Source organism: Urtica dioica, chromosome 12 (genome assembly GCF_054948205.1).
Source record: "Urtica dioica subsp. dioica isolate 48M chromosome 12, U.dioica_male_clone48M_v1_H2, whole genome shotgun sequence".
In the NCBI taxonomy this organism is placed as follows: Eukaryota; Viridiplantae; Streptophyta; class Magnoliopsida; order Rosales; family Urticaceae; genus Urtica; species Urtica dioica.
In genome coordinates, this window is record NC_142767.1 from 20,822,708 (window position 1) to 20,837,049 (window position 14,342).

At 31.8% G+C, this 14,342-nt stretch overlaps 1 protein-coding gene across 1 annotated transcript; it reads left to right on the plus strand.

Moving 5' to 3' along the window:
* Positions 1 to 9,385: 9,385 nt before the first annotated feature.
* LOC149380199 (putative polygalacturonase) lies at positions 9,386 to 13,299 on the plus strand. The gene is made up of 6 exons (XM_089603079.1): positions 9,386 to 9,573; positions 9,660 to 10,025; positions 11,121 to 11,241; positions 11,509 to 11,683; positions 11,789 to 11,859; positions 12,611 to 13,299. The coding sequence occupies exons 1-6, from the start codon at positions 9,538 to 9,540 to the stop codon at positions 13,297 to 13,299; spliced, it is 1,458 nt and encodes a 485-aa protein (XP_089459205.1). The 5' UTR covers positions 9,386 to 9,537.
* The last annotated feature ends 1,043 nt before the right edge of the window (positions 13,300 to 14,342 follow it).

A 14,342-nucleotide genomic window follows, 5' to 3' on the forward strand; every position in this document is an offset into this window, starting at 1 on the left:
TTTATTACTACGTAAGTGTTAATTTGATAAGTTATATGACCTTGATTCTGTTAATTTGATGGTCACAATGTCTTTTGCAGATTAGAATTAGTAAAACGTCTATTGAGTTTGTTTAGAAATACTAACCTTGATTCTGTTCTTTCCAGGTTGTGGGAGATATTCTGAGACTGATTAGGAGTGGTAGATGCGGTTTGTACAGGTTTGATTTTGTAAATGAAACTCGTATTTTCTGAAGTCGCAATAAGCGATGTGTTAATTCAAATTATTTATACACGAGTTTGTTGAGATTTCTGTTGAGATATTTTAGTATATTTGTTTACGTTTTCTTCTTGCGACTGGGTTTGTATAACTCAGTGTACGCTAGGTTAGAGAGATTTTAGGAGGCTTAAACGATTTTTGAGGATATATGAGGATAAAACGTAATTGTATATGAGGAGGCTAAAACGTTTTTTGAAAAAGCTAAGATTCCTGGCTTTTAACTCTCACGTACAATTTTAGAAATCGTTTTTGAAATTTTTTTTACAAACTGTTTCACCAAACACTAAGAAACGGTTTAGTTTTTTGTAAAAACAAAAACAGCCTAAAATAAGCTGTGCCAAACACACTCAATAATAAAATGTGACAAAGAGGGGAGATTCTAGTATGTTCACCTTAATTGTTTTTGTTTATTGGTTCTTTTTACAAATATTATAGAGATTTGTAACTAATTAAGCCACTTTAAACATGTGATTTTGGATCTAGCCTACGCTTGACAATTTTTAAAGATATACTCGAATGACTTATGTGGCAATAATTAAGGTCTGATTTGCCCTTATTTATTAACAAATTTGTCACTTTCTCTCTCTTATTTTTTTTCAAATAATTTTTTTTAGCATCAAAACTTCAAAAATTCATATATTTCTCATAAAAACTCGAAATTGAGTGATCTCAGATCCTCCAAATTCGTGACGTCGAGATCTTCAAAAATAGATCCATTGCGTTTGATGAAAAATTATGTTTAATACATCATATTTACGTTTCCATTTTTTTTATAATTTCAAAAAAATTCAGTTATTTTCATATTTAAGGTAGTAACGTGATTTTTTTACATCTATGGTATTAAACATGATTTTTCATCAAATACAATAGATCTATTTTTGAAGATCTCTGCGTCACGAATCCGTAGGATTTGGAATCAATCAATTTCGAGTTCATATGAGATAAATATGATTTTTTAAAAATTTTATGTGAAAAAGTGTAGGAAAAAAGTATGAAAGAGAAAATGACGAATTTGTTGATAAATAATAGCAAATCAGACCTTAATTATCACCACATAAATCTGTTGGCTAGTTTCCTAAAAGTTGTGAAACGTAGACTAAAAACAAATTCCATAGTTTCATTTTGTCTATTTTGCTACACTGCCCAATATTATATCATATAGAATTATTTGTGGATTTTTAAAAAACACTATCAGTCCAATAGCTTAATAGTCCACACTCAATTTACTATATATGTTATAAATTTATTAATTAAAAAGTAAATTTATTCTTTAATTAATTAATTTAGTATGAACTTTGTGAGCTATTTTTTTCAATGAAGTGAAATTTGGCTAGAATAAATTTAGAAAATAGCTAGCTGCAACAATTTTGTTAAAAAAATTATCAACTTATCATGAAAACATTGAAAAAAATTAGGATAGTGATATATTCAAATTATTGTATTAAATTTTGCTAGATATTTAATATAAACTATATTTGCAATGTATAAACTTTGTAAAATGCTACAACATATAGTTGTAATCAGGGTTTTGAGTTTAAGGTTATTTTGTCATTCATTTCAGTTATATTGAGAATTTTACCCCTCTTTTTCAATAATTTTCTCTGATATCTCTTTGTCCCTTCCTCTCACTCACGTTATGTTCAAATATTGTATCCTTAAAAGATCCGACGAAATGTTATTCCTATCATAGCCTAAGTAGTAATTCTACACTACCTCTAAAGTAGAGGTCGTGGGTTCAATATCCACTCGCAGCGAAACTGCTTTAAAAAAAAATATGTGATGAAATTATTTTTCCTGTCTAAAATTAAAATTTTGATTAGGACACGCTAGCGTCAAAATTGTATTCTATCTAACGCTCGTGGTTAAATATTACAACATACCTATTAACCAAAATTAACAAGTATCGTTGGAGGATTCCGCTAGCTAAATTCAATTTTTTTTAACAAACAAAAAATGCATGAAAGTCTTTATAAATAAATTTTAATCAATATTTGACTTAACATCTTATTTTTTCAGCCATCTAACGTTTGTTTTTCAGTAGTTCTTACCTCTCTTGTTTCTTTTCTAAATTCGTAGCTCGTATACATGTTTCATTATTTATTATATTTTGGAAAAATTATACCAAATAATCATTTGAAATTAATTGATTAGCAAAATAGTCAAAGTTTCAAATTTTCAGTAAAATAGCCAAAATTATGTTAATTTTTTTTTACACCAAGATTAAATTTTTTGACAATTATTTTAAGCAATTTATCACTTTAAAAAAAAAATAATCCAATGGTCAATTTTTTTTTAAACTTGACTATTACAAATTTTGGTTATTTCGCAAACTTTAAACAAACGTCGACTATTTTGCAAATTCAATATTTTAAAATTGGCTATTTAGCTAAGTCTCTTTTTTATTTATATATTTGTGATTCTTGATTAACTTTACCGTTTTCTCATGGTGTACAAACGGCCACCATTGGCTACCATTTAGCCGTTAAGGCTTTACCACCGGCTTAATGGTAGCGGTACTACCGTTAAGCCATTAATTGCTACCGTTAGTTTAACGGTAGCGGTATCTAACGGAAGTGCTTAACGGCTACCATTAAGCCGTCAGCAAATCAGACGGCTAATATTAAAAAAAAACATAAAAAAATAAAAGCTGACAAATGCAACTTTCTATTTTAGCAACGGATCTTTACTGGCATAATGGCTTATTGGTACCTGCACCTGCAGAAGGCTCACCACTGCTGTCCATGGCTTAATGGTACCGATACCGTTACTGACGACTTAGCAGTGGCCGTTATACCGCTAAGACCGGACGGTGTCGGCGGCCACCGTTAAGCCGGTACCATCTGAACATGATGACCTTTTTCATACCAATAACAATTCATGCTCATAGCGGTTAAAATAACAAAAACCGGAATTATAAAAAACAAACATTTTCAAACAAATCAAATAAAATTTGTATTCATTGACAACTCATTTACAAACGCATGGAAATCGAACCACCCAATAAACTTGTAGACGTTAGCTACTTATCTATAATCAACATATAATATGTCAAAAATTCAATGCACTCGTCGAACTCTGCCGCGTCTTTGCTATTTAGCCGAGACACTCACCAAATGTCCTTGCAGAAAAGAAACCCGAAAGTTGGTATTTTATTCTTACTTTTATTTTTATTTTTTTCTCATGATTCATACATTTTATTTATATTTATATTTTTGGTCTATCTATACTTTCATTCAGTTTCGAGTTTGTCTAAAATTTAATATGCGGTTTTTGTATTTTATATCAATTTATAACATGAGAAAAAACACGATTTCTTGGCGTTTTCAGTTCAGGTCATTTTTAAAGTTTATTTGTGGTTTTTGATATATAATTCATGTTAATTATAATTATGAAAATAAGTTGAATGCGTACGTACTTCCATCTTAAACTACAAGATCAGTTTAGTAATAACGATCATAGAAATTTCTAAATTCCAACTCTAGATGTTGGTCTTCATCATTTTTTTTTAATTTGTAACAATCTATATTTTATTTACCCATCACAGTGTGTATATGATTGCACGCTTGGTTTGTTTAACTAGTTTGGTAAGCAATAATTCATGCCATTTTCAAATCCAGGCTCGAACCTCGACCCTCCCATCACAGTGTATATGATCGCGCGCTTGGTTTGTCTAGCTAGTTTGGTAGGTAATAATTTAGGCCATTTTCAAGCTCAAACCTGAACGACCAGATGGCCGAGAGCTTGGTCTTGGGTTGGGTCTAAGGTCTTATATTCAGGCCTAGCCTGTCCAGGCCTTCAATAAAAGAGTTTGGTTTGGATCGGATCCGGACCTCCTTTGGGATTGAAAAAAAAAAGAGATAGGCCATCCCGGCCCGACCCTTTTGATACCTATAGGTATATTTATTTTAAAAAAATGAGATGCGAACTACATTAAAATATAAAATATTAAACTAAACCAATTAGTAAACCCATCAGATAGTATTATTCAATCCACAATAAATATAAAATTAAAAAATAATATTAGAGTGTACGGTGTCAACCGTGTCACTTTGAGAGTACACGTGGATATGGCGGAGAAGTTAAGTGTTGTTGCCGACTTTTCTGTTGCACTTGGGGCAAAACATAGTTGGGGCATTGTTCCTTGCGGTGAGGTGAGGCCTTGTATTGGACGGCTTCTTGTCAGTCCCACTATTCCCAACCCCACTACTCACGGCCACCTTCTGCTTCCCGTCCACCAATTCTTCGATGGATTTGGTCTTTGTGAAGAATATAAGCGTTTAATTATTGATATTAATGTCGTTTGTCGTATGCAATGATCTCGCTTTTGACACACTTTAATTTCATTCAAATATTTAAGCCATCAGATAGTATTATTTAAAATATAAAATAATATTTTTCACTTGCTGCAATTGTGATTGGCAACTACAATCTTGTTCACAAATGGTTCCTTGCACTTGGGGCAGGACGGAGGTGGGACGCTTTTCCGTGCCGTGAGGTGGGGGCCTGTCATCCCCACTGCTCTTCGTCTTCTTTCCCTTTGACAGCATTGCTTCTTCTTCTTCTTCTTTTGTTGTATTCCTTAGGCCCGACACTCCAATACACGTGTTAAAAGTGTAATTTTTGAAATATAAGATTTTTTTTATGATTATAATTTAGGCTTTTTGAAGTATAGTTTAGGCCATTTTCAAGTCCGAGCCCGACCCTCGACATTGAATGTCGAGAATTTGGTCTTGGATTGGGCATAAGATCCTATTCCTTAAGTCCGGTCAACCTGGCCCTCCAATAAATGAGTTTGGGCCGGGTCTGTGTTTCCTTTTGGCTTAAAGAAAAAGAGTAGGACCCAACCTCTTTAATATTATTTATTGTAACTAGTAACTAATATTACTAGTTACAAGCCTCTTTAATTATTTTAAATTATGTTAGTAGCCATTAATTTATTCATTATCGAAGAAAATTAGGAATTTAAGCCTATTATATTTCTTGCAATAAAAAATTTGGAACTACAGATTATATGGTAGTAAAAAGATGATCATAGACGTTTAAATAAATAAAAATTTAAGGAATGTTGTGCCTGAACAAAAAAAAATTTGTTGTTCCCAGGAGCCATTTCTTCTTCCCCTTCTTGTACCGTGTTTTACTTTTACATAATCCTTAAAGAGAAAAGTAAAACAGTTGATAAACATGCTCAAAACACAATCAATAACCAATAAAGAGAAACAACTTTGAAGTTTGAACGATTACGTGGCTGAGTGTTTGAAGTCACTAGTTTGGTGAACGATTCTCTACCTATTAAGGTGAAAAAATTAGTCCCGTCATCTTCAATTAAATTCAGTAAAAATGAGTCAATGATAATCACGATTTCTATATAACTCTTTTATTTGTGCTCGCAATTTTTCTTCTTCTCGAATTATTCGTACCGTATACATTTTATTTACCCTTGAGAATATATTGTTGTATTTTTTAAAGTTATTCTGTTATTCTAAAAGAATAAGTCCTATGTTACCAAAGTAGTATTACAAACTGGCCATGCATATATAGATAGGTCTGATGAGATCACTTGAGCTCTTTTTTTCTCCTTGATTATATCATCATCATCTAAATAATATACATGACAATGTAGAGAATAAGTATGGGCCTTATTAGGGGTGGCAATTTGGTCTGGACACGAAACACGAAATGATTATGACACGATATAAAGCGGATTTGGATCTCAATAAATGGGACGGTTCTTAATTGGATCGAACACGCTAACACGATTAAATAATGGTTCAAAACGACACGATTACGGTAACACGATAAAAAATCGATTAACACGATTATTAAATGGTCGACACGAAACACGATTACGACCCGCACGAATATGATTCAATTAACACGATTACGAGTAATAGCACGCTTACGATCCATTTAAACACGATTAATATTATATATGTAAAATTATAAATTTATAACTATAAACATAAAATTATAATTATAAACATAAAATTGATATTAGAAAACATGATGATAAATAAAGTATATTCGTATAAATATAAATTCACGTATGATAACATATATAGTCAATAGTATACCAATTGACTTAACGGGAGCAATAAGAATCCCAATTCATTTCGAACAATCACAATTACTATAATCTCATAATAACGTATCATATTCAATTTTGTTTTATTTCAATTCATATCGAACAATTTTCATTCAAAATCATAATAACTATCATCTCATAATAACGTATCATATTCAATTTTATTGGATTTCAATTAAATTCATATTGAAATATCACAATTTGAAATTGACAGTCACAATAACTGTAGTCTCATAATACCGTATCACATACAATTTTATTTTATTTCAATTCAATTCAATTCATATCGAACAATTACAATTTACAATCACAATAACTATCATCTCATAATAACGTATCATATTCAATTTATGTGATTTTAATTCTGATTTTGGCTTGAGTTTAAAGTGTGTTTGTTTTTTGTGTAAGTGTTTTTATTTTTATTTTTTTACAGGCGCTATAAATGGATTGTGATTCTAAATCAGTTGAACAAATAGTGTCGATGTATCGGAAGTTAGTTAAAAAAGAAAGAGGACAATTTTGATCTTAAAATTGTTATGTTTTTTATAATTATATCGCAACTAATTGAGTCTGAATGTCTAAACACGGTTAAAACACGGTTAAATACCCATTTTAACACGACTATTAAATGGTTATGGATCTGTAAAAAAAATAAACGGTCAGATTTGGATCTTGATTTCAAACACGATTAATAAATGGTCGGATTTGGTTCTAGCAATTATTTATACAAACACGATTAACACGACACGAACACGAAATTGTCATCCCTATTTATACATGCTTGTATATATATATATATATATATATATATATATATATATATATATATATATATATATTTACATGTGCGTGTCGTTGTGAGCAAGTGACAATAGACGCTTGGCATGGGCGAGCGCAAGCAAGCCTTTAAAGAAACGTACGCGTATACGTGGGTAGCACACATTTTACATATGTCTCACACAATTGCAATTTTTGCAAGAGTGCTTTTTGCCAAAACTGATGTATTTATAAACATTTTCTCAAACTTTTATGGATCAGCAAAGTATGGCAAAATATCTTTTTTTTTATTTATTCCAAAGATATGCGACTTCTTTGGCGATTTGTAGTCATGCATTCATGCATGCATGACTTTGAAAAGAAAAATAAAATAGAATAAGAATCCTCTTTTATTTTACATAGATTCAGAATGATATTTCCGTTTCCTGTCCCACGCCATCATGATACATATTTAATGTATAACAATACTAATTATAAAGGTTGAATTTATTAGCTTTTGAATTGTGTATGTACTCGAATTATATATATATAGCAATAACTTAGATATTACTGAAAAATCTTTGCAATCTATGGCACATATTTATATATTCCAAAAATACTATCATATTTACTTATATATATATATATATATATATATATATATATTAATTAGAATAAAAACTTCGTGATGTGTTACGAGTCTATACTCCCAAGAGCTGATTAAGGTGGTGGTGGTCTACTTCTTTCTTGTGAAATCTCTTCGCCTAATTTCAATATTTAGAAATAGCGAAATGTTTTAATTCTTAAAGTTTAATATATTTCTTTGCAATTTGTGATTAAATATTAAATCTAATCAAACTGTACATATAATGTATGAATGTAAGAATGAAAAATAGTAATAAAAAACGGTGAGTCTAATAGAAGAAGCATGAATTACTTTCATCATCACCTCACCAACAACACAATATCCCACTCAGTGACTTGCAAGACCTCTCGTCATTTATAGACTTCACAAGAAAGAGGTACGTAGTGCAACACAAGTCAGGCTCTTAGGCGTATTAACTGACATAATTTTAAGATAAAATATCAGTATTGGTGAATTTGATGATTTTTTTTAATATTATTTGCAAATATGATGAGAATCTGGGTTCTCGTATCTATAAGAACTGAATCAGCCTTCAAAATTACTATTGAGAAAATAGTATACGTAATTACTATGTAAATTTGATATTTAATTTGGTGATCAACTTTTAAATTTAGTTAATATGATGACTACTAAAACTTTGATAGCACTCTTTAGATTTGGTCAATTGGTAAAAGAAAGAAGAAAATTATCGACAAAATACCTCAGCTTTAGCATCAATGTGGTGTTACTTTATACTATTTACTATTTTCCTACTAGAATTTCTATACTATTACGTTAGGCACCCAAGTCATCACACATATCACGTGTTAGGTTTAGACTTTAGAATGTAGCTTTCAGTTGTGCGACCCCTTATAACGACTTATGGATGCCAAATTACTATATGCCATGCTCTTATTTCTGTTATAGTTGTTGTGATTATTATTTAAACACATGTTTCAAAGTGAAAATAAATGAAGAAAAAAAAACGACTGCTGAAAAACTTGCGCCAAGTCACCAACAATTGTCATCTTATTTCTGTTATAGTTGTTATTATTGGGATGGCCATATCTATTTCTTTTTGCAACGAGTTGGCCGAAACGAAAAAAAAGGGCCAGACGTCTAGGAATCGCCAAAAAGCCGATCCCATGCAATAAGACTTCAATTTGTTCCAAAAATGAGTGATTAAAATGAAAAGAAAACCGAATATGGCCAAAAGATATGATCATCAACAATAAAACATATGAGCATCCTGTATTAATTAACGGCATTAGTGTGTTACATATATATTCCCGGGAAACATATACTGACTTTCAAATATTGATCTCGCAATAGAAATAATTGTTTAATATTAAGTTCCATAATAAAAAGAGTAAGATATCATCATTCACCAAATTAATTTGAATGGAAATCTCATGTCTTTATCGAGGATATCAAGGATTATTATTATTATTATTATTATTATTATTATTATTATTATTAAGTTAGGATATCAAGGATTCTTATTATGATTATCCTCTTTTCTAATTCTTTTTTTATTTTTTTCCTTAAACATATTTAGATATTTCCTTAAACCCAAAAGCATTATCCTTTATTTATTACCTCATAAAAAAATAAAGTTAAAAGTTTTCAGTTACGTTTGCTATTTTAATTTTTAACAATCCCCATAAACAACCACCACTCAAAAAAAAAAAAACATAAAATCTTCCCAATATTAGACACTAAATCACCTCTATAAATTCAAAAGACCCTAAACCATTTTCCAAATAACAAAACGCCCTACACCATTCACCAATCTCCCATCGCAGGACAAAAAAAAATGGAGCTCTTCGGTCCAAAGCTAAAACAATCCCACGTACTTTTTTTAAAATATCTTTTTACATCCAATTTCAATAATATGTTTAAATATTATCTCAAATTTTTTTAACAAATTAATTTCAGGCTAGAATTGGATCAGCAATTGTGATCCTGGGGTTGGTTCTGAGTCTGGCGGAATTCGGAGCCGCCGCCGGAGGAGGAATCAGGAGCCACGCTAGTACGAACCACCGTCACCGTCCGGTCGTCGGAAAATCGCCGTCATGTGGTCGGAAACACAGTGCTGTGGTGACCGATTTCGGGGCCGTGGGAGACGGAAAGACGTCGAACACTAAAGCGTTCAAGGCGGCGATCGAGCACCTCGCGAAGGTGGCGTCGGACGGCGGTGCCGAGCTGATCGTGCCGCCGGGGAAATGGGTCACCGGAAGTTTCAACCTCACCAGCCACTTCACCCTCTTCCTCCACAAAGATGCCGTCATTCTCGGCTCCACGGTAAATTCCTCTCTCTCTCTCTCTCGGTCTCTACGTAACGTATATATATCTATGTATGTGTATAAATAAAATAATATATGTTTACGTGTGTATGTATACGTGTATTATGTAACTGCATGTTTCTCTTATTTTGATGGTTTAGTGGGTCGTGAGACTCGTGACCGTGTCTTTGTCTTTCGTTGACTTTGAAAATACCATAATACCATTAATTAAAAATAATGTACACAAAATATGTACATAAACACAAATACCCTTCATATTAGGCCACATCCGGCCACAATTAATTTAATTTTTTTTTCCTTGGGATGCGGCTGTAAAACCCTTACATAAATTTAAAGGATATATATATATATATATATTTTATACTATTGACATATAAATCGAAGTTTATGAGTTTATCATAGCGTAGTTTTTGAAAATTCTCTAACTATACATTCTTTTTATATTTTATTTTTATATTTATATTCTGGATTATATTTTGATATTTAAGTATAAGATTTTGTTTTTAAATTTGACTTTTTTCTTGGTATACGTATAGTTGGTTATCTAACCTTTAATGTCTTAGACTTATTCGTCAAATAAATAGTTAACAAAAGTTAAATTAAATTTTTTGTTAAGAAATGATGTACCTGTAGAAGCAGCCACAATATTTTCTAAGAGGATCTTAAAGTATTAATTAAATATTTTTGTTTTGTCGAGATTCGGTTGTTGAATTTCGAACTTCGAATGCATAATAAGTCAAAGACAAACGACCTAATATGTTCTTTTTTTCCCCTTTTTCCAAGAAAATCCTACTGAAAGAAGGCATATTTTCTTAGTTAATCGATTAATTAAAATTACTTAACTATGCATGCTTAAAAGGTAGTAGAAGTATTCTAATATGGAAGTTTATGATACGCTTAGGATCACATGCGCTAGCTTCTCGTGATTTATGGCCATATAAACAACAGTGGAAATTGCTACAAAAATTTAGATGTTACAAATCATAATAATAAATACAAACATTTATCCCAAAAAGTAATTTGTGGTCATAAATCCCAGTATTAAGATGTTCCTTAATAGCATATGACAATTAATTATAAATATAAAATACAGGATGAATCAGAATGGCCACATGTTGCTTTACTTCCTTCATATGGCAAAGGAAGAGACGCCCCTGATGCCAGATTCAGCAGTCTCATTTTCGGAACCAACCTCACCGATGTTGTCATTACCGGTATTAAAATTAAGCCAAAAATTTATTTTTTTAAATTTTAATGACAAATTCCATAATATTGTATCAACAAAGATGAACCACATTTTCAAAATACATTTATCGAATAATATAGAAATAAATAATCTAGGTTAGCCTCGTGTAACCAACCCATTTTGTTATTAAAAATAAAAACTATCAAGAGATCGTCTATTTTGTAATCAGCGACTCAGATTGTACTTTTTTTTTTTTAAAGTTTAATTGAATATTTGACTTTGGGGTGATGATTAGGCAACAATGGGACAATAGATGGACAAGGAGAACCATGGTGGCTGAAATTCCGAGCCGGAAAAATGACGGCCACGAGGCCGTATTTGATTGAGATTATGTATTCCGATCAAGTCCAGATCTTCAATCTTACTCTAGTCAACTCTCCTTCTTGGTTTGTCCATCCTATTTACTGCAGGTAAATTTCACTTTCATCCATACACTATATATGCAATATGGTGTACCATTCACAAGTAAATCTCTCATAAAATTGACCATATATTTATTTATTTATATTATGCAGCAACGTAATTGTGAAAGGGCTTACAATTCTCGCGCCAGTCACTTCTCCCAACACTGACGGAATCGACCCGGGTGAGTTTTCTTCACATCAATATAATCGTTTGTTTTAGGATTGCTCAATCTCTACTCTTTGTTGTATATCAAAATTATTCGATGTGTTGAAAACTTATTGCAAGTCAAAGATTTCATAGCAAATTCAACAAATTACTATGTTTGAACTTGATATATATACATTACCACAAACAAGAAAAATGAGAAATCTTGATTACTCTGACATTATTTTTTTTTTCGAGGACTCGTTCATCTTGTCGATAATTATTTTTTTTGCAAACATTTCGAATTTAGCTCCTGAATATATATAACTAAACCGAGCCAATGGATTTTAAATTTTAGTGTGGGTTTATAAACTAAAAACGTAACAATATTAAAATTTTAATATAATATATATATATATATTATATATATATATATATATATATCTTAGCTAGTTTTTGTCATTTTTTTTAGCTTTCTAATCATTTTCAAACTTGAGATATTTTAAAATAACTAAAATCTTCACGTTATTAGATTACTAGCTAAATTTGAGTAAAAAAACCATGATCAAAGTGACAAAAAACAGTTACCGAGCTCATTAGTGATATTAAGCTAATATACTAAAAGAATCTAGGAGGGGTAATTATTATTTTTTTATGTAAAATAAAAAGACTTGAAATAACACTAAAAAAAAATTATAATGATATTTTAATGAGAGAGGCAAATATAAACTTTGACTATTTTGCTAAAAAATTAAGACTAACACGACTATTTTACTAAAAAAAAAAAGATTCGTGCACGAACATGCTAATCGAGGACTGCTTCATCGTCTCGGGCGACGACTGCATCGCGGTGAAGAGCGGGTGGGACCAGTACGGCATCAAGTTCGGGATGCCGAACAAGCACCTCGTGATCCGTCGCCTGACGTGCATCTCCCCTGACTCCGCCACCATCGCCCTCGGAAGCGAAATGTCCGGCGGAATCGAAGACGTCAGAGCCGAGGACGTCGTCGCGCTCTCGACCCAGTCCGCGATCCGCATCAAGACCGGCGTCGGCCGCGGCGGCTTCGTCAGAGACATCTTCGCGCGTCGTTTCGTCCTCAAGACCATGAAGTACGTCTTTTGGATGACCGGGGCCTACGGGTCCCACCCCGATCCAGGGTGGGACCCCAAGGCCCTCCCGGCCATCGGGGACATCAATTATCGCGATTTCGTGGCCGATAACGTTACTTACGCTGCTAGGTTGGATGGGATTCCCGGGGATACTTTCAAGGGGATTTGTATTTCGAATGTCACTATCGATTTGACCGAGAAGCCCAAGAAGCTGCAATGGAATTGTACTAATGTTGAGGGGGTCACGAGTAACGTGACTCCCAAGGCGTGTTATCAGTTGGCGGAGAAGAAGGAGAGGTTTGACTGTGCTTTTCCCGAGGATAAGTTGCCCATTGAGAGCGTTCCTCTGAAAACCTGTTCTTATTGATTGGTTGGTTGTTTTTTTTTTTTAGTATTTTTTTTTTTAATTTATAAATATACATGGGTTTTATATATGTGTATGTTTTGATTTGATATATGAAGTATAGTATTATGCTTTTTTATGAAAAAGCAGTATGTTTGGGCTCTCTCACGCTGTGAAGTGAAGTGATTAATAAAGAGAGTTGAAAAAAAATTCATGAGAGGTTATTTATCAAACTTGCGGTTCCCAGTCCGAAATAATGCAGTTATTACTGAAAATAGTAATCATTGATGTTTGCAATTTTTTTCTTAATTGCTTCGGACTCTATGTAACTTTGTTTATTGTTTAATGTTTTATTTCTATGGAAAATGTTTGCTTACCATTTGAAAAAATGCTATTGAAATGATTTAAAACACTTATTATTTTGAAAATGTTACACTTTCAAAACACTAGTCTTGTAAATTTTCTCATTTTTTTTATATAAAAATTATTTAAAGCAAAAAAAAGTCAACTGAACATATGAGTAGACCTCATGCGAGATGGCGAGAATTCAAATCCCATAAAATATAAAGTAGTCTTTCTATGTTTAAACTTGTTGTCACTAAAAATTTGACAACATGAAATTTCCCGGGACACTAAGGCTCCTTTTGGAACTCGGAAAATAAGAGAGAAAGTGAAAATAATAGAAAAAATGAAAATTTAAGGGAAAATAATAGAAAAAGTCAAAATTTTAATTGTGTTTGAAAGTCATAGAAAATATGAGAGAAAATTGACGGGAAAGTAACGATGAGACTAGGGACGGAGCTAACTCAAGTCCAGGGTGGGCTCTAGCCCCCTCCCCCTCAAATTTTTTTTATTTGCATTTTTTGCCCATTTTTAAAAAAATTTACATTTTTTACTCTAAAATATTTACACTTTTGACCCATTTTTTAAAAAAATTACATTTTTACCATGAATTTTTTTTAATTATAGCCCCCCAAATTTTTTATTTACATTTTTTTCCCATTTTTAAAAAGTTTTACATTTTTACCCTAAAAAATTAACACTTTTGACCCATTTTTTTAAAAAAA